Here is a 26,364-nt window from a genome sequence, read left to right on the forward strand (position 1 = left end):
AAGTTTGCCTACTTCCTGCTTAGAGGATGCTATTTGGCATTATATATTTCTATGTATTTGAATTAACTACATACACACCATTAAAGTGGAATGAAGAACCTTACTCGGTGATAGGCAAGACTTTTGTAGACCTCCCTAAAGAGCCAATTTTCATCCTAGGAATTTGGTTGTTACAGTTAGTCATTAGCTCTGAATCCTTATCCTAGGACTTCAAAGACACAGGAAACTAGCTCTTCAGAAGTTGTTAATTTAATCCCATCATGATGCTAAAATTGATTCAATAATACAGCCATTAGTTAGATGAATCATCTACACATTCATAAAGTTATGTATGTTTTCAGTGAAGCCTGAGCACAAAAGACACATGATGTAATAAGACACATTAATTTAAGTATTTTAGAATTGTATTATTTGTAATTTAAATGTGGGCTAGTGTTCAGAGCATGGAAGTGAATTTCAGGACTCTTTGGAGTTTATTCTTATTTTACAAAGGATTTACTGTGCAGTTTTTTGCGAATCTACTTCTTACACCTAATTATAACCTTAAAGATCTGTTAGAAGGATTAATAAATTTCTGTAAAGAGCTTTAAGAACTTTTGATGAAAGGTACTATAGAACTGCAAACTATTATTATCTAAAAGAAACTTGGTTAAGAATAGAGAAATAGATTTATTCTTACATTTGTTAAGATTTGTTTGCAGTGGTATTATGGTAGCCATGTTGATCCCAGGATATGAGAGAGACAAGATAGGTGAGGTAATGTGTTTTATTGGACCAACTTCTGTTAGTGAGGGAGACAAGCTTTCGAGCTATTCATAACCAAATCATCCTCCTCTTTAGGTCTGGGGAAGGAAGCAGAGCGTTTGAGCTAAATACAAGTTGGGACAGATTGTTAAGCAGAAAGACTAACACAGGTTGGAGGATGGCAATTGAAATGAAGTGGGCAATTGGGGGTTAGATTGTTATGCATAAAAGATTTGAAGTGGGCAATTAAGGTCAGCAGGCAGGGGTGTGTGTTACAGATTGTTGTAATGAGCCATAAAAGCAGTGTCCCTATTAAGTCCATGTTTTTTTTGGTGTCAAGCAGTTTCCAGGTTTGCCTTTTGAAGGTGTTGTCCTCAAAAGGAAACCTATACAAGTATTGAAAGATCAGCTATAGAGTGATTGCTTTATGAAAAGTGTTTCCCCCACAGGTGATATGGTGTTTTTGTTTTTTATCTTTTTTCTCTGTGAATTCATTCAAAATTATCTGGTTGCACATGCATAGTTGTTACTGGGGCATTTGTTGCAATGGATGAGATACACCAGATGTTGTGATAAGCATGTGTAGGACCCATAAATCTTAAAAGGTATGTTGAGAAGTGTGTTGATTATCATAGCAGTGGAGATTTGTCTACAGATTTTGCATCTGTTGTTCTGACAGGGCCTGGTGCTGCTTTGAATTGCTGTGTCCTGGTCTATGGGGAGCTTGTTTGAAGGTCAGAAGAGGGGGTTCAGGAAAGATTTATTTCAGGATGTCATCCCCATCAAATACGGGCTGTAATTGTTTGATGATACCTCACATGGGGGTGTGGGGTCAGGGATTTTTTTCCCCCCGTACTGAAGCAGGTTCTCCCAGGTATTTGGATAGCCCTTTCCATGATGGGATAATAGAATATCAGGGATGGAAGGGACCTTAGGAGGTCATCTAGTCCAACCCCCTGCTCAAAGCAGGACTAATCTCCAGACAGATTTTGGCCCCAGATCGCTATAATGGCCCCCTCAAAGATTGAACTCACAACCCTGGGTTTAGCAGGCTATTGCTCAAACCACTGAGCTATCCCTCCCCCCTTACAGCTACTTCTCTCGTGGAGTATCCTTGTTTAGTGAAGGCATTTTAAGTGTGTTCAGGTGTGTATCCAGGACTTTCTCTTCAGAGCAAATTCTGTGGTATGTGAGTTGTAAATAACAGATTTTTTGGTATGTCTAGGGCGGTTGCTGGATCAGTGGAGGTAAGTTTGGTGACTGGTGGGTTTCTCATATATAGTTGTTTGTAGGGTTCTATTTTTAAGCTAACTGTGATATCCATGAAGTTGATACTGGTGTTGGGTATTCTGTAGGGAGTTTGATGAATGGGTGATAGTTATTGAAATTGTGATGGAAATCTGTGGGGGAGTTTAGAATTTCTGTCCAGACTCCAGAGGATGAAAATATCATTGATGTATCTCAGGCATATCACTGGTTTTGTTAAGACTGTGCATTCTTACATTTTGTCTGATATATGGTACAGAGAAGATAAACAATGCTGAAATGTGGCCTAGATAATTGCATTATTTGCTATCAATATAAACTAGTCCTGATAACCCACCTTGGCTTATCACACACAAAACTTGCCAACACTTATTTTTCTCAGGCTTCCCTCTTCTTCCAAGCCTGCATACTTGCAGCCTAAGCTGTTGAAGGAGGGTGTAGCCAATGTGTGGCAGTCCTTAAAGACCATATCTAGCAGTATAATTCAGCAGACATGAGTGTCCCAGTAGCTGACACATCCTTTCATAGCATTTAATGCCAGAAGGGTACATTAAATCATCTAGTCTGACATCCTGTTGATCACTGGCCATTACAATTCACCCCGTGACCCTGTACTGAGTCAAAAAACTTGTGTTTGGCTAAAGCATATCTTTCCAGAAACGCATTCAGTCTTGATTTGAAGTCATCAAGAAAGGGAGAATCCACAACTTCATTAGATAGTTTGTTGCAATGGTTAGTCACTCTCACTGGTAAAAATGTGTGATTAATTTCTAATTTGAATTTATCTGCCTTAGGTTTTAGCCACTGGATCTTATTATGCCTTTTTCTGCTAGATTAAAGAGCTCCTTAGTACCTGGAATATTTTCTCTGTGAAGGCACATTTTATCCAGTCACTTCTCAACCTTGTTTGGTTTTGTTTTTTGTTATAAACTGAACAGATGAAGCAATTAAAGTCATTTACTGGTAGGCATTTTCTGAAGCCATTGAATCATTTTTGTGGCTCTTTTCTGCATCCTCTCCAATTTTTCAACATCCTTTCTAAAATGTGGATGCCAGAAGTGTAAATATTATTCCAGTATTTGTCTCACCAATGTCATATACAGAGGTAAAATCACCTCCCGACTCATACTGACCACTTCTGTTATACATCCCAAGATCACATCTTCCCTTTTTGTCACAGCATTGCACTCGGTGCTCATGTTCAGTTGCTTGTTCATCCTTTTCAGAGCCACTGCTTTCCAGGATATGGTTCCCCATTCTATAGACATATGGCCTGCATTCATTGTTCTTAAATGTATAACTTTGCACGTAGCTGTATTAAAATGCATTTTGTTTGAACAGGTTCGGCTTACAAAATGATTCAATCGATCTGTATCGTTATTTAACATTCCACCAATGTTTGTGTCATCTGCACATTTTATTAGCAGTGATTTTATATTTACTTCTAGATCATGAATGAAAATGAGGAATAGCAGTTCTGGTCCCTATGGGACCTTACTAGATGATTCTCCATTAATGATTACTTTTTTTTAGATCTGCTATTCAGTTTGTGACCGGAGTCCCAGGGGAGCCACATTGAGGTTACTCAATTAGGGCAAACTGCAAAGAATGTGGCAGACAATCCCCAATACTTAGATTTACCAAGCCAACATAAAACAGCTTCTGTAATACCTCTCTGGTTACCCAAAAGACAAAACACAGTTCCCTTTAGCAACCCAGCCATGGGCTTCCACCCAGACACCCAAGTCAAATATGATGAAAATTACTGAAAATGTTATTCATCATATTAGAAAGTTATATCAATCCCAAGGGATCTGACATATTACCTCCCATGTTAATGAATATTTCAGATCTTACCGAAATACACACTTACAGCCAATTCTTATTAACTAAACTAAAAATTATTTTAAAAGAACAGAGAGAGAATATTGGTTAAAAAGATTAGGATACATACAGACATGAGTACAGTTCTTAGATTAATTTCATAGTAAAGATGGTGAGCTTTGTAGTTGCAAATACTTCTTTCAGAAATAGTCCATCGGTTATAGTCCAGTGTTCATATCCAGAGAGATCCTGGTTGGACTAGAGATCTCAGTCTTATGACTCAAGCTTCCCCTGCATAAAGCATCAAGCAGATCTGAGATGAAAAAGATCAGGTCCCAAGAGTTTTTTATATAGTTCCTGGGCAGCACAGAGTCCTTGACTGAACAATAGGCCTTTGATGTAACCTTGTGTTTCCCAAAAATTATCAGTAATTAACTACATGAATTAACATAAGGTTAATTTATCCATTAAGTAGTTCATATACGGCTTACCACAAACTTTAAAAAGACATACAGACAATGACATTATTTCACTCACATTTCATCTATTAATATTTCCTTTTGATCTCTGAATCAATAGCTATAGTAATAGACAGAAACTGTTCACATGGCTAACATCTAACAAGATGTAAGTAAACACATACAATTAGTATCACCTCTGATTCTCTAACAATACAGGTTTTAATTTAAACGTTCTAGCCTATCTAACATGGAATGGCCCTAATTACCATTTACATACTTTTCTAACATGTCTCTAAAAGTGGAATCTGGGTCATTTAGCCTGCGAGCTGCTTTACCCTCTCTGGCCAGGTGTCATACAGTTCTTAATCTGTTTAATGTGTGCTTTCTTGATATTTTATAGTATTAATTTTTAACAACAATGTTTTACAGTGCTAAGTCAACCACCTTACAAAAATTTAAGTATATTACATCTATGCAGGCACTTGTAATCTCATCAGTGATTTTATATTTATCCATCATAATGGAGACCAAAATAGTTACCTCATGTTGCGTATAATACCTTTTGTCAAAATATTATTTTTCATTTTATTTGTTTAACTACTGGCTGCATGAGACTTCAGGCATATGTCTTCCAAACTGAAGTCCCCCATGATAACACAACTTTTTCTTTCTGCACATTGCAGACAGGTGCTTAAGAAGTAACTCGTTTTCTTCTGGTTTGATTTGGTGATCTGTAACAGACCACCACCCCACATGTTACCACTTCCTGGGCTTTGTTTGTTCGTACATTGATCCGTATGCATTCAAGATCCTGCACTTCTGAGTTATCAACAACTCTAGAACAGGTTGTGGTGTCTTTAATCTAGAGAGCATCCCCTTTCTTCTCCCCCCTCCAACATACTTTTTTACCTATCTTTCGTAAAAGATTATAAACAGATTTTAGCATTGCAATCACACAAATTATCCCACCTGACAAGGCCATCCCTAGGTGGGTGCGGGGCCCGGGACGTTAGAAACTTGGCACCTATCTGCTGGGGGGTGCTCCCTCATGGCTCCGCCCAGGCCCTGCCCCCACTTCACCCCTTCCCCCAAGGCCCCACCCCAACCCTGCCTCTTCCTGCCCCACCTCTTCCCCGCCCAGTTCCACCCCCTCCCCCAAGTATGCTGCGCCCTTGCTCTTCCCCCTCCCCCTAACACCTCCTGACACTGCGAAACATCTGATCCATGGCAGGCGGTAGGCGCTGGGAGGGAGCGGGAGGTTCTGGTAGAGGGGGTTCGTCCTCCCTGTCTGCCTGCCCACTTCCCTGTTCGCCGCCTGCCCCCAAAGCGCAGAGCCCAGGGCAGTCGTCCCGATTCGCTGGACTCAAGGGACGGCTCTGCCACCAGGTTTCAGTAATGACAGTTATATCGAATTCATACTACAGTCATCTAAGGTCAAATTTCAAATGTTGTCACTTTATCTACATTTCCACAATACGGCATTAGAAAAAACAAATAACTATCCATTTTCATGCACGAACTGGTAAACGTGTAAGCAGTCAACCATTATCTACATAGTGGCACATTATGTGCATAAAATTTCTTACAAACATAAATTAGAGACTTAACTTTGGAAATGTATATTTTAAAATAAAAAAACCTGTCAAATATAAAATAGTATTAAAATTCTTGTTTAAATGTATAATTAGCTATAAAAATAAAAAAAAAAATTAAAAAGTTCCTCCACCTACACTGACTTGCAACTCCATGCTTCCAACTTATCTGTGCACTCTCTACTGCAGAGAGGATCATTTAATTTGCCCCTGTGGAGAGGGCTGGCATAAGGCATGGTTTAAGTAGGCTGATCTCCCATACTGAGGTGGATGTCACCTCATGTGCACTGCTATCTTAGCCTCAAACAGTCTCATCTGGTACTCCTTCAGCAGATCCTATGGCTGAATTATTCCCCACATTGCCAAAGTTGTCTGTATAAATCAACCACCTTTTCCGCAGAGCACACTGATAAGATTGCAACTCTGAAGATGACATATTGCTTGTGCTCTGTGCTGCATCTGTCAATATCAGTCTTAGAATAGAAGCCACAATATTACCTACAGGCGGAGGTGTCCTCATAACAATCAATTCACCCTTACTAAATTTTGTTGTACTGTCCTAGTCCTTAGTCTAATAGGAACAGTAGGGTGAGTCAAGGTCAGAGCTGACAGCTTGAACTTTCCTCTGCTTTTGTATGGCTTCAGTCTGAATGACAATATTCCTGTTCTAATTTTTTAAAATTATTTTTTAAACAGAAAGCTAAACCTTCAGTCTATACTCCATGCCGCCAAAATAGATATGAACATTAAAGTTCATATTTACCAAGGAGAACAGATATTGAAAATATTCCATACTGTGGATGTGTTTTTGGAACCCTTGTGTTAATTACACAAACCACAATTAGGCTTTGTATTTGCGAAGTGCAAGCTTCTGCTTTTAATGCAGGTAGCAAAAAAAAAAAAGCCTTGATCATGCAGAGACTTATGCACATGTTTACACATATGCATAAGTCCTTGCAAGATTGAGGAGTGACTGGTCCACTGTACAAAACTCCCTATATTCAGAAAAACTCTGTGTTTGCTATACCAGATACCTGTATCTGTTCATAAATCTTCATTATTTCACTAACAATTTTTTAGCCTTTAGTCCAGAAGTACTGCAGCTTGTCTGAGTCTAGTCACAAACTAATCATAATTTATTACAGGAATTCACATACCAAGAAAGAACAATTTCCATGTTAAATAAAAAGGAGACTTTTGTTATTTAGCTTAATTTTTCTTTGTATAGAGCAAAAGAGATCGTTGACTAGTTACATTCCCAATAGTGCTACATTCCTTTTCTTTCCTTTTGCTGATTTTACTCTTGTTTAATTTCTTGAAAAATTGGGAGAGGATGTAGAAAAGAAACACAGAAATGATTTCAGGGCTGGAGAAAATGCCTTACACTGAGACACTTAAGGAGCTCAAAAAGAAGATTGAGAAATGAGTTGATTACAGTGTACAAGTACCGTGACGAGGAGAAAATACTGGGTACTAAAGGTCTCTTTAATCTAGTGGAGAAAGGCATAACAAGAGCAAATAGCTAGAAGCTGAAACCAGATTAATTCAAATTAGAATTAAGGCAAAAAATGTTAACAGAGATAGTGACTAACCATGGAAACAAACTACCAAAGGAAGTGGTGGATTCTCCATTTCTTGAGGTCTTCAAATAAAGACTAGATGCCTTTCTGGAAGTAATGCTTTAATCAACCACAAGGCATTGGGCTCAAAACGGAGGTAACTGGGTGAAAATGAATTGCCTGTGCTATACAAGAGGTCAGACTAGATGATCTGATGCTCTCAGCTATACACATATACAACTCCTGTAACTTCAGTGGGGTTTTATGTGTGTGACTGAGAGCAGAATTTGGTTTAGTACATTCTTAAGTAGAAAAACTTTCTTTGCCCACTGCAGTATAAAAGTGCTTTTCCTAATGATGTTGTTAATTACATGCATTTTTAAAAAATTAATCAAAATTGCATTAATTAAGCTCTTTGTAATTGCCAGCCATCTAAATGTTCTCATATTTGTAACCTATTATCCTGTATGTGTGCGTTCTTTGTTATATATCAATCCTTAAGAATAATTTTTATCTCGTGCCTTATTATTTTTAATTGTCCTTCATTTAATTTCTTTCCTTTATATCTGCACTCATGACAAATCATTTGATGTAAGAACTCCCAAGGCTTTTTTTCCCCTTTTTGCAAACAAAAGATGCATTCAAATACCTCTTGATGCCATAAAAAAGTGCATTCTGTGGCCCCAGTCTGGCTAGGACAGGGGTGAGCAAACTTTTTGCCCCAGGGGCCACATCTGGGTATGGAAATTGTACGACAGGCCATGAATGCTCACGAAGTTGGGGTTGGGGTGTGGGGAGGGGAGAGGGTTCTGGCTGGGGATGTGGACTAAGGTTGGGGCCAGAAATGAGGAGTTCAGGGTGCAGGAGGGGACTCCTGGCTGGGCTGGGGGATTTAGGGGGGTGCAGGCTCTGGGGTGGAGCTGGGGATGAGGGGTTTGGGGTGTAGGAGGATGCTCTGGGCTGGGATCAAGGGGTTCAGAGGGCAGAAGGCGGGTCAGGACTGGGGCAGGGATACTGGGGGGTGAGGGCTCCAGGTGCGGGTGCAGGCTCTGGGTTGGGGCTGGGGATGAGGGGTTTGGGGTGCAGGAGGGTGCTCCAGGCTAGGGATGAGGGATTTGCAGGGCAGCAGGGGGATCAGAACTGGGGCAGGGAGTTGGGACATGGGGAGGGGTGGCTTGGGGTGCGGGCTCCAGGCCACGCTTACCTCAAGCAGCTTCTGGAAGCAGCAGCATGGAGCACCGGAGCAGGGAAAGCCCCAGACCCCGCTCCCCAGCGGGAACTCGAGGGCCAGATTAAAACGGATGGTGGGACGGATGCGGCCCACGGGCTGTGGTTTGCCCACCCCTGGGTTAGGAGAGCCACACAGTGCCTTGTTGAAGTCAGTGAGGCATTGCATTCATGAACCCATACTGTTCTCCTTGCAGGATCAGGGCCTAATTTTTGTTTTATGTAAATAAGAACTGCTTTTTCCCTTTCAAGTTAATTCCATTTCAAAACATATTTTCCCTCCATTTATTTGAAGTATCTTTCTGAAACAATCAGTAAACCCTCTACCAATATTTTCCCTTAATTTATTATCATGACATATTAATAAAATTAGATATTGGGGGGACCTTCTCTCTCCTGTACCCAAAATAGTAATTGCTTTCATTAAAATACTGTACACTTACAAATGTAATGATATTAAAGAGAGAAGGTGGGTGAGTTATTTTTTTTTGTTGGACCAACTGCTGTTGGTTACAAGGATAAGCTTTTAAACTTACACAGAGCTCCTCTTCAGGTCTTGGAAATGTGTCAGAGTGAATGTCTACACTGAAATTAAAAACCCACAGCTGGCCCAAGCCAGCTGACTCAGGATCATGGGGCTCGGGCTAAGAGTCTGTTTAATTGCAATGTAAATGTTCAGGTTGGGCTGCAGCCCAAGCTCTGGGACCTTTCCCACCTCACAGGGTCCTACAGCCTGGGCTCCAATCTGAGCCTAAATGTCTAAATTGCAATTAAACGGTCCCTTAGCCTGAGCCTGTGAGCCTCAGTCAGCTGGGACAGGACGGCTGTGGATTTTTAAATTGCAGTGTAGATGTACCCAGAGTGCAGAGCTGTAACTGGGCAGGATGAGTGGAGCAGCCGCCCAGGGCGCAAAGCAGTGGGTGGCAGAAAAATGGGGTGCAGTGGGTGTTGGTGGGGCCAGCTTCATGCAGAGACTAGGGAGCGGGGCATGCAGGGTTATTCCCCCACCCACCCCCAAAAAACAACTGTGTACTGGTCCCAGCGCTCTAATGCATGCCAGAGTCACTCCCTCCTCAGCAGCGAAGCACACGAGATCTGCCCGCCGCAGCTGAGTCCACTCAGAGGGCTGTGGGAGGGGAGGGCAGTTGGGTTCTATATTTCTTTCACATTCCAATGAAAGTACTACATCATTTCATTCTCTCTACTTATGGAAAACTGTTTCCTTTTGAATACAGGGTTTATGGAAAATAAACAGAGGGACACAGATATCCCTCTTGCCAAATGTTTGAATTCTTTCTCCCTATGCAGTATAAGGAGCCTTACCTCAACTAACAGCTATTTCTGAGCCAGACACAAATAGGAAAAGCAAAACAAGGCCTCAGTCCTGCAATCTGATCTATGCTGGGAGGGCCTTGCACTCATGTGGCATCCCAGTGACTTCAGTGGAAGGACCCTCATGATTATAAGTGTGTACTCGTGGAGCCAACTGTGCCTTAAATCCTGATTCTGCCATCAATGGGACACCATACAGACAGAAAGGTCCTGCCACGTCAGTCCCTTCATAGGATGGGAGCCTACGGGAATAAGGGAGAAAGAGACGAAAGACAGCAGGAAACTCCTGCTGTCAAAAAAAGAAGTATTAGATATTATTTCCAACAAGCTGAAGTATGATCAAGGAAGGTCCTTGTCTTCCTTCATTAAAATGGGGATAAAAAGTTTTATTAGGAAAATGAGAGAGCTAAAATTTAAGGACCTGGAATTTCTGTGGAGTGGGATGCCATGGGGAAGCCAATTTATCTTCCCTTATTCTCTGTCTGGCTCAGGGGGCAGGTTAGAGCAGCCTGACACTCATCTAGCCTCCCCTAGCATAGGGAATGCGCTATGCTGTCTTTGGATGCTGGGAACTCCACCACAGTAGGGTTATCTCCAGCTAGAGCTTTACTCAGTCCTCACAGAGTAGAGCAATGCAGAGAATCTTCTCCCAAATGTTACACTTCATGACTCTACTTTCAAGTCTAATGGTGGATCCATTAATTTAGGAATTGTACAAATATGTATTTATTTCTCTATTTCTTTTACCCACTTTCTTCATCCTCCCTATCTATCTGTCCTCTGGCCCCAAAACTCTCCATACCTCACCCTTTTGTCATTTACTCCCACTTTCTTCCCATTTTTCTCCTTCTGTTGCCCATCCTCTCTCTCCACCACACACACACGCACTTGAAACAAAAACTTTATTTCTTGGCCTCTTCCCCCCTACCGACTACTGTGTGTTTTGTCCAGATCTCATCTCCCGCTGCCCATGCTCAGTGAGAGCACGGGTTCATCAGGCCAGCCTTTTCTTCAGTTATATTTTCCAAGCAGTTTTACAGTGCACCTTTCTTTTGACCTCTGTAAGGTTTTTTTGAAATACAGTATTGTAAGATTGCGTAGATGTTATTCAGTCATGTTGTGATGGGTTTGGTCAAAGGGACCCCCTTGGGACTTTCACCTGACATCCTGAGATTACCCCTTAGCCCGTTTTCCCTGCCAGCTTGGGACTTCCAGAACCCTGCTTTGTTGAGCCAGACACACTAGCCTGCTGCAACACAGACCCAGGTCTGTTCCACACCCCCAAAGCTGAAGGCTTTAAGTGAAAACAGCTCTGCAGGTTACCTGACTCCAGCACCCAGACACCCAGCTCCCAATGGGATCCAAACCCCAAATAAATCTGTTTTACCCTGTATAAAGCTTATGCAAGGTAAACTCATAAATTGTTCGCCCTCTATAACACTGATAGAGAGAGATGCACAGCTGTTTGCTCCCCCAGGTATTAATCGCTTACTCTGGGTTCAGTAATAAAAGTGATTTTATTAAGAATAAAAAGTAGGATTTAAGTGGTTTCAATTAATAGCAGACAGAACAAAGTAAGTCACCAAGCAAAAACACACAACTCTAAACCTAATACATTAAGAAACTGATTACAGGTAAAATCTCACCCTCAGAAATGTTCCATTAAGCTTCTTTCACAGACTAGATGCCTTCCTAGTCTGGGCCCAATCCTGCCCCCTGGTATAGTCCTTGTTAGTTTCAGCAGACATCTTAGGTGGAAACTAGACATTTTCTCATAACTGGCAGCCCCCTTTTCCTGTTCCACCCCCTTTTATAGCTTTGGCACAAGGAGGGAATCTTTTGTCTCTCGGGATCCCCACCCCTTCTTCTTAATGGAAAAGTACCAGATTTAAGATGGAGTCCAGTATCAGGTGACATGTTCACATGTCCTATGAGACCCCAGCCTCCATTCTTCCTGGGCTGGCTCACAGGAACATAGGAAGGGTTGCAGGTAAATAAACCATTTACAACCAATTGTCCTAGTCAATTGGAGCCATCAAGATTCTAAACCACCATTAATGGCCCACACTTTGCATAGTTACAATAGGACCTCAGAGTTATACTTCATATTTCTAGCTTCAGATACAAGGATGATACATACATACAAACAGGATGAACATAGTCAGTAGGTCATAAGCTTTGTAATGATACCTTAAAAGAGACCTTTTGCATAAAGCATATTCCAGTTACATCATATTCACACTCATAAACATATTTCCATAAAACATTATGGAGTGCAATGTCACACATGGGACATGGGTTTTCTTTCTTTACTGAATGACAATTATAAGATACAGATAGTACGCTGGGGAAATAATATTATCCATGGTGGCATCCTGGCTCTACAATAGACACCTTTGAAATTATGTTGGTAGCACATGGTTTGCGCCTGGGTTGTTTGCATATTTAACAGGGTTATTGGCTAGTGGGCAATGTCATTCATCCAGAAACTATTTTTATTAGCTCGCCTCTGAGTCTGTGTAACTTTACACACATGTGTCAACAGGAAAATAAATTCAAGTTTATAGTGTGATTGGTGCACAGTCCTTTTAGTGATATTTCTCTGTCCATGTTTTTTGGAGAATCGTAGTTGTTTTACAACGATACATAACTCAGCTTCCTCTTATATATAGTCTCACTATGAACTGGAAGTAAAATTCCATAACCTCAGTAAGGGGCCAGATGCTGCTATCCTTACACGGAGTAACACCTTACATGGAATGCAAAACTGCATAAACCACTGACAACTCGTCTCACACCAATCAGACTAGTCACAGAGTTACAGACTACTCAGCATGAGTAAGGATGGCAGAATCCAGCCCTAAGTGATGCTGCCATTTCCTGTAATGTTTCAGAAAACACAACTTAGACCATTTTTTTAATGTAATAGACAAGAAAGCAAATCCTGGTTCACCCTTTGCTGTGTATTTTCTGTGTGTGTGGTTGGAGATTCTTCTGTGGTAATGTGCTTAGTGGCTAAATCCATGTTGTTTGTATCTAAATGCGTTTGTGTGAAAAAAACACTAATCAAAATATACATAACATTCCATTGCACAAAAGGTTATGAATGATGAAAGCTGGGACAACTTGCATTTGTTTGTGAATAGTATCCAACATGTGCTGTGTTGTCAGATCTTCTGGCTCTAACATTTATTGTAGGTCTGTTTTGCTAAGAGGTTTTTAATAAGTAACAGATGCCAATTTAATTATAACTGCTATTATCTCAGTTTAAAAATCCATACAGGGGCATGTATCTTTTTAAATAAATTAGTGGGAGGTCTGTTTCCTAGTGAGATTTGCCATATTTGTGATTGTGCTATTATTTTATCTATCATGTTTTTTTTTTTAATGGATTGACATATATTCATTAATGTTTGTGTGCTTTTCTTTTCCATCCATCTCTCTTCATCTCATGAAAAGCATATCTGGGTAAGTTAAATCACAGTGGCTGCTGAACATGTTCATTTTCAGCACCATGTTTTCTTTTCTTTTTTTTTTCTTTTCCTTTTTCAATTATATAAACAGACCTATGCAGAGAACTAACCCCAAACCAAATGTTCAGGGTATTCTAAAACTTTATAATAATTGAACACACAATATTTCTCATTTCTTCACAAATTCAGGATTTGATCCTGAAGCCCTTACTCTTATGAGTCTACCTGGGGATAATGCCAGCCCATATTTAAAATAGATTGGCTTGTTGGGTCTACATACTCTATATATAGAACAACAATATTTTCATTTTATGCTTATATAATTTCATGCTTATTTTTCTTTTTTACTAATTCATTTGTTTTAAAAGTATGGAAATGTCTTTTAATTGGCTCTCCTGATTTCAGTTTTAAAATCCTCATCTCCTCTTCTTAGATCAATTGAACAAGTTATTTTGTTTTTCCTGAAACAAACTATTTATGGAGCTTATAAAAGAAAATTCTATGCAGAGTACACAAACTCTTAAATATGTCTGAACTATGGCTTTTTTTAAGATTGGAAGACCAGAAGTAAACTTGGAGAGGACAGGAGTTATTATTTTAATTTAAAATGTATTACTATGAAATGCTGGTACAAAACCTGATTTAATAAAATTTAATTAACCTGGAAGCTCCAAGGGTCTCTAATAATATCTAGTAAACTTTATACTAGATTGCAAGGTCGTCTATTTGGCAAGTCTGTTTGGTTCATTATTGTTTTGATTATATTTTTAATAGTAATTCTCTGCTGCTCTAATTTAAAGTTATGGTCTGTATTTTTATGGCTATTCAGCATTCCAGAATATGCCTCTGTTCACATAATGTATGCTTTCAGAAAAGCAATAATGCCCTTCTGCTTGCAGAACATGCACTAATATACAGCAATTACAGCAATGTTTAAAAATGCTGTCCATAACTATGTTACCTATGCTCATATTAAAGGAATAATAAAACTTCCCTTGCCCTTTGTATTTAAACACTTTTTATTTATTGCTTGAATCATTACTTACATTTACCTGTTCAATATTTCAATCATTCTCCCCTGAAAACTCTTTTAAAGTTAACTGGAAAAAGTTTTGCAAAGACATGAAGAATTAACCTTGCCCACCAGTCCTAGTCCACCTATTATACAAAGCAATACATATATATATATAGAAAAGATAAGTGCATATACATAGAAAAGATAAGTGCATTATTTAAAGTCAAGGTCAGCCTAAGGGCAAGAGTTTGAATAACTAACTTAATTTTTAATTACGGGTTGTATTTAAAACACACATAGACCCTTTTAAAAGAGATTAAGTCAAAAGTATATGGCAATGGCAAGGTTGCTTCTTGTTCCTTTTAAATCTATAGTGGCTAAAAAATACCAATACAGAGAAATGAAAAATTCCTTCTGTTAATAGCATCTGTCCAAAGCCCTACGAGTTCAATGGAAAGATTCTTGCCTGAATGCAAAAGGCTTTGAATCCAAGACACTAGTTCCTGGACATTTGTCTGTTTCAGTTATTTGAATATTATTTTTCTATAGGGAATCAATTGTGTTTACACCTTGGTTTGAAGTCCTCAAGTTGCTCACATTGAATGGCATCCTCTATCTATCTTAATTTACAGAAATCTAATATGTATAAAAGCTGGTTGTAATTTGGACAATATTTCTACTTGAAAGACTATAATAATTAACAATTCCATTTACATTACTCAGTGTTAAATAATAATAAAGGAAGAAATAATAATAAAGGGAATCTGTTGCATTTTGTCTTCAACGTAACATTTTGACTTGCAGCCAGTATCTTTATTAGAAAACTTTTATGCATGACATTTCATGGGAATTAGCTTCTCTGTCTACAAGCCAGTGTTTCTAAGTGAGAACTACTAGTACCGTACTATTAAAATGTTGTTACGTCTTGTTTTAACATGCCTCATTAACTTGCCTCACATTTGCTATTGAATTTTAATTAAGAGCCATTATAATTGGTATTACTGAGAACTCTACATGTGAAATCAACTGGAACTAGCTAATCGTACTACTATTTTACAGAAGTACGGAGTTGTGTGTTGAAATTCAAGTTTCATCATGGAAGTGTTTAGACTTTGTCTTATAGTTCCTGCACTTGAATTTAGGTGTCAGTCATTTTGAGCAGCTATTTGTTGTTCACCTCATTAGGTGAGCCTCACTTTCATGACAGTTATAAACAAGATCAAGCTAGAGATTTTGTTTTTAATCCAGATTTTAATATTTGCCAACAGAGAGGTCAATGGGTGGACTCTCCTTAGTCATTCATTTTTAAATAACATTCATTTGCTGTTACACAATGAACAGTTGACAGTGGGTGATGATAGGATTTGAAAATCACCTATGCAGGAAAAAAACATTTAGTGGACAAGAAACTCCATGCATTGTAATCCCCTAATCAGTGGTTCTCAACCTTTTTTCATGTTTGGTTCCTAAAAAATTTTTAATGGAGTTGTGGACCCCTTTGGAAACCTTAGACTTAGTCTGCTGACCCCCAGGAGACTGCAAACCATAGGTTGAAAACCACTGTTCTATGGTAACAACAGCCATTTGTGGACCCCCTCCATGGACTACAGGTTGAAAACCACTGCCCTAAATCTCAGGTTGTCCTGAACATTCATAGTCAGCACTGATCTCTTGGGTTTTATCTCTTCCCTGACAGCACAGTTCCCATATTGTCCACTCTGGCACTGCTCCCTTCAGAGGAGTTTCAAAGTGCTGAATGGCAACTCTACTATAATAATGTTGAGTGGGTTAGCATAGTTATATGCTAAACAGTCCCACGGGGCTCTGGGGAGGATTAGGATAAGGAGAACAGCCCAGTACAATAGTGCCCCTGTGAAGTAGTTTCCTTGGGATTAGGGAAGAGAAGTCAATGCTGGGGGGAGCCCACATTTCCATGTCACCACCATTCTGTGCCAGCCAGCCCAGACACACCTGACACTGCCCCTCTCTAATTGCACCAATGGTGAGGATACCCAGTTGCATCATGTCCTCTTTCGAAAATGTTAGATTAACAGAAGAGTCACCCTAGCTTTGGACAGAGGCTAGCTAAAGTTCACTTTCATATAATTTCCTTACCTTGCAACACCTATCTAGCGCAGTGGCATAGAGAGTACACTTATAAAATTGGTGGACAGTACCAACTGGGAAGAGCTTTGGAGGGCAGGATTAGAATTCAAAATTATCTCGACAAACTGTCAAAATGGTCTGAAATACATAGGATGAAATGCAATAAGGACAAATGCAAAGAACTACACTTAGAAAGGAATAATCAGCTGCACAAATACAAAATGGGAAAAGACTGTCTAGGAAGGAGTACTGCAGAAGGTGATCTGGGAGTTGTAGAGGATCACAAATTAAATATGAGTCAGCAGTGTAATACTGTTGCAAAACAACAAATGTCTTTCTATGATGTATTAGTAGGGCTGTTGTAAGCAAGACATGAGAAGTAATTATTCCCCTCTACTCAGCATTGATAAGCCTCAACTGGCGTACTGTGTTCTTTGAGAAAGAGGTGGACAAATTTGAGAAAGTCCAGAGGAGAGCAACAAATGCGTGTTAAAGGCCTAGAAAACATGACCTACAAGCACAGATTGAAAAAACTGGGTTTGTTTAGTCTGAAGAAGAGAAGACTGAGAGGGGACATGATAACTGTCTTCTCAGGTACATAAAAGGATGTTATAAAGAGGAGGGTGATAAATTGTTCTCCTTATCCACTGAAGACAGGAAGTAATGGGCATAAATTGAAGCAAGGGAGATTTAGGTTAGATACTAGGAAAAACTACTTAACCATAAGGCTTATTAAGAACAGGAACAAATTACCTAGGGAGGTGTTGGGAATCTCTGTCATTGGAGGTTTTTAAGAGCAGGTTAGACAAACTCTTATCAGCGATGGTCCCTAATACTTTGTCCTTCCTCTGTGCAGAGGACTGGACTAGATGACCTATCAAGGTCCCTTCCAGTCCTACATTCATATTACCATTACTCCCACAGTGTCTTAAATAAAGGGCATTTTATTCTTAAATAATAATATCTAAACATATTGATTCATTTTGTAATCATTCCAGTGCTTGCAAACTCTTTTAGAGACTATTATATTCAAACTACCTCCTACAGTAAAGTCTAATTAATATCAGTTCTCCTGACCATATTGGTTGCATATGTTGCCAAAAATTAGATAGGAAAGCAAGGAAAGTTCTGTATCTGCCTAAAGATACAAACAAGTGACACAGTGTAACAGTATATAGTGCTTTCTCTGACATCTGCCAGCTCCTCCCCACCTTTCAGAGTAGGGAGGGGAACACTGCATTTCTCCCCACCAGCTGTAAACCCCAGCAGAGGGAAACAGTGGGAGGCTGTTATCAGTGCAGCTGAGCACACACTGTTCCTCCCCTAATGATCAGTTGCTTAGCTAGGCAGGAAGGAGGCAGCTGCAGTTGTAGCTTCCTCTAACCAGGGGCCTCTCTGTCCATCTGCGGAGCAAGCAGCAGCTACCCTCTGGAGCCATGGGCCCCTTCCTCTCCGTCACTAATGTGTGGGTTTTACTTAGAATAACTTCATGGCCTCATAAACTACTTTGATGAAGTGTAGTGGATACATTTTTCTCCCAAAATGGCATCTAAATGTATGTGAACTGGTTTATAGCTGTTATTACCCTGGTGGTAGGAAAATTTGCGCACAATTTTAGCCATTTTCACATTGTTGTAATGAAAAATAACAGATTCATTTGAAAATTATCGGATTCTTTTTGCAAGGAGTTTATACTGTAAATAAACTAATGTATTCTCAAGTGAAAACCACTTTAATAGATTCAGAGATTATAAAGCCATCAGCTAGTGTGACCTCTGATATAACACAATCTTGATACTAACATCTTGATTTTGATTTTTTTTTAAACTTGACTTTGAAATAGCCAAGGAATTTTGGTTTGAAAATTTGCTGCAGACATACAATCACTGCAGAAGATTCATATTATTCATAAATACTGGAAGTTGCTATTTTAGTTATATTACCTTTATTAATTAGATTTACTTTTTATCAAAATTATACATCATTTATTAATTAACTTGCATCATGCTCATTTTTGTAACCCAATCTAACAAAGAATGTATCTTTGTCCCCCTCTAGGGGCTGATTCATGTAAGAGGATAAGTGTCTACTACAGCTGTCACCTAAGAAATTACTGCTTTTAGATGGAGTAATAGAGGCTCTGTTTTTAGTTCTGCAGAGCCAAGGTTCAAACGCTGTATACAGCCTAAGTGACATAATTTATAATTTCATATTGTATAATATAAAATCATACATATATTTAAACCACAGGGTATTTTTTTAAAAAAAGGGAAATTCAAATTAAATAAAACTTGCATTTCATTATTTGTAGGCAAAACTATAAAGGAAAAGGAAATTATTATCTGAGCTTTTAAATATAAATTCCAATCTTTCTAAAAAATTAAATGAATAAAAATGTCTTTAAGATCCCAAATCATTAAGTGAGGCTTTGGTCTTGTGCAGGCACTCTGCCCAAGGGTTAATTTCACCCTAATACAATATTTGACTGAATAATAGATTTTAAAATTATTTATAATCATTTTCCTCCCTCACCTGCTGTGTCTTCCAAGAACCTCAGGATTATTTGTGATGTCACTGATAGCTGCAGCCAGGAGCATAAGAAATTCAGGTTTTGGATGGTTCTGTTCAGCCAAAAGCAATATCCAGAGCTGCTCTCCCATAAGTACCGCCACGAGTCTGACTGACCATGCAGCTATAGAGGCTCTTCGCTTATCCAGGGGAGAACATCTCCCTCAGAAGCGGCAGCATAATGCTAAACTGAGAGCCCAAACCTGACTCCAGTTTGATTACTGTATGGCAACTGAGCTCATGGGAATCACATCAGAGAGATACTGAACATGCTCAATACTTTCTCTGATATTCCAGGCTGGAGGAAGTGAGTTGTTGAGGGGAAAGACATTGTAAAGTGGCTCTGGGGCCTAAAGATTATGTCTCCTTTCCTGGCACTTCAATTCCAGAGTTCAGCCATGGGTTTAACAAGCCCAAATTTGCCTCCTAGACCAAAGTTCCTCCCAACTCACATACTGCTGAGCACGGAGGAAGCTCACACGGATGATGGGGAGGGGGTGGTTGAGTGATCTCATACTCATTATTGGGTAGAACCTGTGCAACAACGGTGTGGTAGAGAGGGCCACTCCACCCTCTCTGGGAAATTGGAGCAGGAAACCCTCACTTCCACCAGCCACCCACAGACAGTAAACACCATCCTTACACACCAAGCAGTTAACTGACTTTTTTACTTGGGCTCCTTGGCTCAGCTCCCCAGGTCTCCTTGGCCTAGCTGGGATTCAGGAAAAGGACATGGATAGCAAGTGGCAGTTATATAACCAGTTTCCTACAAGCAGCTGCAAAACTCCCTGCAGCAGAGGATCGTGTGTGCGCTGAGAGGGAAGCCTAGATGATTTTGGTTGAAAAGTGTTGTCAGATGTCAATGGTGTTATCTATAGCTGAAATACAGAAACCTGAAGCAGCTGTAGGGCCAGATTTTAAAAAATGGACTCTTCTTGTGGATTCAAAATAATTTAGGGAATTTAGGTAACTAAGCAGCTGATTTCACCTATAAACTCTGACTTTTGGCTATCTAAAAAACTTGCATTGCACCTGAAAGTTGTCATTTAAGAAATTAAACAGTTCCATAGAACTGAAAACATAAATTTGAAAAGGATGGTGACATAAGTAGTTTGTGTTTGTCACTGCTGGACAACTTGATTCAAATAAAAAATTAGATTATCAGGACAAAGAGGTGTGCAGGTCTTAATCAATCTTTCTCCCCTTCTACTAGAGCCAAATTCTAAAACGCTCACTCACTGAATAGCATCTATCTGAAAGTGTTACTCCATTGATTACAATGGAGTAATTTACAGAATAAAAGGATACTCAGTAGGGGCACAAGTAACAGAATCTGACCCTTCATGATTTGGGAACCCCAAGTTTATTTCTTAAAAAAAACAGGGTCATTCTCTTGCCTTTATCTCTGCTTCATTGTACCACAGTTTTTCAAGATCCCTATGTGAAGGGCTACTAAGGCAAAGAAGCATTGTTGGGGGATCTCTGAACCATGCAGGCTGCAACAATAAAGGACAAGGAAGCAAAAGCAATATTATCACTTTGAATTTCCTTTCTTATGAGGTGTTGTCAGCAAATTTTAATGTTACATTAGCATAGTCCTTATCTAATTTGTTTCCATTACTGCTGAGAACCTGCCTTCTGTGTTCCTCTCAGTGGGAGGCAGACAGAAATACTTTGGTTAATAAGAAACAGGTTTTAGAAGGGCTACATGATGAATTCTGTGCCTCCTGCAATATCCCGTTGATCCTTTCCCCTGTGCAAAAGAATTTTTTTTTGTGTGCGTGATCAAATTATTTAATATGGGTGAAATGTAAAGTTAGCATTTTCCTGATATTTTAATAGATTTAAAAGTATATAATCTGCATCATATTCAATATGATTATATTAAATGTGATGTTACACTCTTTGTTTTAAAGGCTGCAAAAGCCAAATTCTTACTGTGGAGTGACGTGTTCTACAAGCTTTGAAGTCCAGGGGAGATGGCAGGCGCAGAATTTGGATCTGTAGCTGGCCACCTTTGTAATGATTCACATATCATTGATAAATTATCACAATGCTTATCCAATGAATTGTGTCAAAACATGTAACAAAATTGTATAATAGATGTCTTCTCTGTGGTATATTTCTATACGCAACCCAGAAATGTTGACAATTAAAATACAAATGTATTTCCTTTACATGTTAGGCATTATCATAGGAGTCCTAGTCCTAGAACAGAAAGAGAAAAAAGTTTGGGATAGAGAAAGGAATATGTTCAGAAAAGGCAAGGAGCTGCTTTTACTTAGGCTTAAATACTTTAACAAGGTTATTGGTGTAAATGAGGAGAGTTATTGTGCTGCATTATTGTTGCATTTAGCCTTGGAAGTACAAGTGTAGCTCTGATGTCCCAGGTACTGACACCTACTTAACACTTTCTGATACACTTTTAGGCATGAACTTCTGGAAGAAGCTCGGAGAAAGGGATTGCCTTTTGCACAGTGGGACGGGCCTACAGTGGTTGCGTGGCTGGAGGTAAGTGTTGGAAGCATGGATCTTATTCACAGAACGTCTGTATTTATGTTACCCTCCCAAACTCTGAGAGACAGTATTTGGAAAGAAAGATTGAATGTTTCCTTTTCTTACTTTCTATTAGCTGTAGTATCACTGCAGGAGGCTAACGGGTGGGGGACTGAGACAGAAGCTGCCGAGAGGGCGATTGAGGCAGGTTGGATGGAAGGGGGGCAAAAAAAGGTTTATTACCTCTGAAGAAAGCTACGCTAGAAAAACTGCAATTGAACACTGGGTTCCTGAGTCTCAATGTTCCTCTGTCAGTAAATGTCCAGGAAACCCACTGTCTGAGTGTGTCTGTCTCTCTTATTTCCCCTAGTGGCAGATATGTATAGAGGATCTTACCTTCACAAATAGTATGTAGTCATATAATTTAAAGACTTTACATAACACATAAGTACAAGGGGGGCAAATTAAGGCAAACAATATATGTATTGTAGCCGGGTGATCAGCTGCTCCTGCCCGGGAGGGGTAAAAGTAGCCCTGCAGAGGGCTGTGGCTGGGAGAAAGCAGCTATGAGGCTGATTGGGGAAGCAGCCGCAGCTGGACCATGCCCCAGACAGGCCTCAGCTGGCCCTATATAAGAGGCTGGGAGCCAGGAGCTCAGCAGACTCTCTCTAGCTTTGAGAGGGAGGTATCTGGCTGCAGGGAGCTGAGAGAAGGTACCTGGAGTGGAGCAGGGCTGGGGAAAGGCCAAGGGGCAGGGCATGGACTGTGGGACTGTTGCCCGAACCCGAGCCTTGAGGAACTGAAAGTGGTGGAGAATGGGGGCATAAGTGGTCCACCCCCGATACAAGGAACATGAGCACGGACATGGGAACTATTGCCCGGACTTCAAGGAATCAGGGGATGATGGATCCCAGTTATACAGGGGTCTTCTACGGGGAGACCCCAGGGGTTCCCCTGGGTGGGGAGACCCAGAGAGTGCGGGTACTGCCTGGGGGGCAGCACCCTGAGGGAAGGGGCACCAGGTCTAGGAGGGACAAGAGGGCCAAACCAGTGAGTGGCGAGATTTCGGCCTGCAGAGGGCGCTTCAAGGCTGGAAAAAGAGCTAATTCCCAGGTCACCAGCAGGAGGCGCTGCAGGGGTGAGTCACCACATGATTACAGTATGTATAACTTGGATAAATCTTAAGAGCTGTGAGCTTCCGTAACTAATGCTGATAGCATGTCTCAATCTTGAGCTGCATCCTCCTGGCTTGGAACAATGGGTATACACTTCTCAGAGACACTATTTGTGTCACACTAAGTGGTTGTTTCTGATGTAGATAAGTGTCTGCTATAGAGCTGATTAAAACCTTCACACTCCTTTTTACCCATTCATGTAATTTAACTTTGAATCAAGTTCTACAGAAGTAAAGAACTCAAACTTAGGCCGCTCTCCTTTCCAAATTGTTGTCTTCTGTTCTAAGGAACTGTTTAAGTGCAAACTAAGTGGAGTGTTCAGCAGGCACTCAGTTCCATGCTGATGAGTGTGGTATAGGCAACAGAACAGAAAAGAATGTTTGTACACTACCAGTAGCTAATGCATTAATTGAAACGTGCTTTTTTACACCTTATATTTGAAAAGTACAAATTTCTCAAGTTGAGCACCCAAAATCACTAGTCACTTCTGAAAATGTTGTCAAGTTATGTCTTTTGGTCCTCCTTCTGCACATTTCATTATAATTGAATGTATTTCATACTGTGACTAGGAGCTCCCTGGTTTTGGGGGAGGGTGTTTGGTTTTTTTGGGGGGACCGTGTTTTGGAGGGTTCACATATGTATTTCTTTGATATGGAATTCTTTCCTGTGGATAAGAAGATCTGGGTGTTCTTTCAATCATAATAAGGGACACAACAGGCAGTGTGTTTTTGCATGCCTAGAAGAATGCAAAACAGTTGAGCACAGTTCAGTCGTACGGTCAGTCTCTGCTCATAAGAGGTCATGAAAAGAATAGTAGAACTGTTGCAGGCAGGGATTTTGAGCAGCTCTGAAAACACTTTGCATAGGTCTACACTTTGTGCTCAAGGAAACATACCTGTGCTCACACTCATTGATCTAGCACACTCAAATAGTGTGTAGCAGCCACGGCGCAAGGGGCTAGCCACCCTGAGCACAACCCATCCACAGTGCGAGGTAAGTACTCAGGGCAGCTACCCTGTCAGTGGCTCACACTGTTGTGGGTATACTCAATGTTCCACACACTAGCTCTCAGTGAGCTAGTGCGGGTATGTCTCCTCAAGCTGGAATATAGATATACCCTAGGAAACATACCTGTATTCGACATTCCTGGTATGGTTATGGAACGCTAGAGAGCTAACGTGAAATCTCCAGTCGTGCTCAGGTCCAGAGTTCCAAAGCCATTTCACAACATCAAAATCACTTTTCGATCACACTTGTTGCCTGTACAATGCCTGAATCTGCATGCGCAAAAGGGGCTTTCACAAACTGGTGATTTGAGTGCTTGAGCATTACTGTAGTAATTAACATGGCAGGTGTCTTAATAACTAAATCATGTATGAAATCTCAGAAATTGAGTTCTAGTGTCTTAAACTAGTGACTTTTTTCTCAACAGCTGTGGTTGGGAATGCCTGCATGGTATGTTGCTGCTTGCCGTGCAAATGTGAAGAGTGGAGCCATAATGTCTGCTTTGTCTGATACTGAGATTCAGAGAGAAATTGGCATCAGCAACCCTCTCCATCGCTTAAAGCTCCGACTAGCAATCCAGGAGATGGTCTCACTTACGAGTCCATCAGCTCCTCCCACTTCTAGAACAGTGAGTCATGTTCAGCCAACTTTCTTTCTCACACTTGACACTATGTCAAAATCCATAGCAAAAGCTGTGTAGTACAAACCAAATCAAAATCAGTCTGAACTGTCCTGAAGAGAGTGGAAGTGCCTTTACTTGCTTGTTGATCACTGATACTTTCCTGTAAAAAATACATTTTTTTAACATCGTGCTTCTGATTAACCTTGAAATTACTTCAGTGATCAATATGAGAGAAGGGCAAACCTCAAAATGCTCACGTGTGCTATACATAGATACCTAACATTTGGAAGCTTACTTGTACTTTTGCAGGTGTTTTATTTTCCCCTTTCGCCAAGTCACATCCTCTCCCCCAAATGAACCAGATACTTTTCCTGCCCTGTCTCTTTCCTCCCACAGAATATTCTTGCCTCTCCCTCCTTCTACCTTTTTCAGTTATCCCCCAGCCTGGATCTGCTGTATCCTCCTGCTTATCTTTCCTCCCTAGGAGAGGCAGCAAGAGTATGTAGTGAGAAGAAGGAAGAGAGATAGAAAGTGTTTTATTTTCTGTGTATAATGGCATGAGTGATGGGAGGAGAGAGAGCAGGCAGGAGACGAGTGCATATAGGAGAGAGAATGAAAGTGATGGGAAGAAGCCTGTTTGAAAGAGAACAAAGGTGAGAAGTGGAAGTGAATTTGAAAGGGTGAGGATCCTGTGTGTGTTATGGTAAGAGTGTGCATGGAAGTGGGGAGATGGAGAACAAAGGGACCATGCTAGTGGGGAATGAAATAAAGAATAGGAGTTAGGAAGGGAGAGAATCATGAGACAGATTGTGAACGCTAAGAAATAGATGACTGGAAGTAAGGTGAGAAAGCTGGGCCTAGAAAGAGATATTGGAGGTCAGAGAAAGAGAAAAGGGGCTTGGACAGATGGGAATTGTGCAGAAGTGGTGAAGGGAAAGGCTGAGAGGTAGAGACCCTGAAGGAAAAAAGGGTAGAAAGAAAGTCAAGAGAGGAGAACATTAGGCAGCAGGAAAAAGAGATAAGGCAAATGAGTCAAAGTGAGAGAAAAGAGGAGAAAAGAAAGAAGTGGACAAGAAATGGAAAAACCTAAGACAACACTCAAATTTAAGGATAGTACATTGTATTGAGTGGTTATCTCCCTAGGCTGTATAGTATTTTCCTGTCAGAAAAGGGGAAGCTGATTGAAAATGAAGAGGGCCAGGGGCAGCATGCTGCCTGGGAAAGGGGGACACTGGAATAATTTGGGCACTGAGCCTTGGTTTGGATCAGCATCCAAAAGTCTGGAAGCTCATTCAAACCCCTGTATACAAACCTCTTGAGTCTGCAAAGTGAGTTTTGAACTTTCTAGAGACTAAGCTATTTTGTAGCCTCTGGTACATGTTAATTTTAGTCAGCTGCAAATACAAGTACAGTTTCTTTTATGTAAATTGTTTTCAGATCTATAAGTGGAAGCTGGGCTGAAATATGGGGACAGAATTAAGGAGATTTTTAAATGTGTAGTGTAATATAGTGCACTTGTTCTTTCATTGAAGAGATTGTTTGAACAGTGAGGATATTTGAATATTTCTCTACCTTAACTTCCATATTCTTAACTTCTTAATTTCCATATTTTAAATGCTCAGTGATAATGAACTGTGTTGCACATACATTATGTTACTCAGCAATAGATTTAAAATTTAAGGAAACAATTGCAGACACAGATCTGAGCAGGTGAATTTTATCTGTCATAGTGAAATGTATCTTGAACAAACAGTAGTTGTAAGTCACTGCATGATCAGGTGGCTGTAAGACTTTTTAGAGCACTGCTCAAGTTTGTGCTGTCATGATGTCATCTACAATTCTGCACCACTTGATCTGCACAATCAGTTTTTCTATAGTGTGCCCATACTGGTGGTTTTT

General features: G+C 40.2%; 1 protein-coding gene across 1 annotated transcript in view; it reads left to right on the plus strand.

Moving 5' to 3' along the window:
* The window catches only part of PPFIA2 (PTPRF interacting protein alpha 2), a 618,303-nt gene that overhangs the window by 558,369 nt on the left and 33,570 nt on the right, over positions 1 to 26,364 (plus strand). The window contains exons 22-24 of the mRNA XM_039497350.1: positions 13,465 to 13,473; positions 21,597 to 21,678; positions 24,271 to 24,471. Coding sequence (XP_039353284.1) covers positions 13,465 to 13,473; positions 21,597 to 21,678; positions 24,271 to 24,471 — 292 coding nt within the window. The remainder of the gene's footprint in view (positions 1 to 13,464; positions 13,474 to 21,596; positions 21,679 to 24,270; positions 24,472 to 26,364) is intronic.

The sequence above is a fragment of the Mauremys reevesii genome, linkage group 1 (assembly GCF_016161935.1).
Source record: "Mauremys reevesii isolate NIE-2019 linkage group 1, ASM1616193v1, whole genome shotgun sequence".
In the NCBI taxonomy this organism is placed as follows: Eukaryota; Metazoa; Chordata; order Testudines; family Geoemydidae; genus Mauremys; species Mauremys reevesii.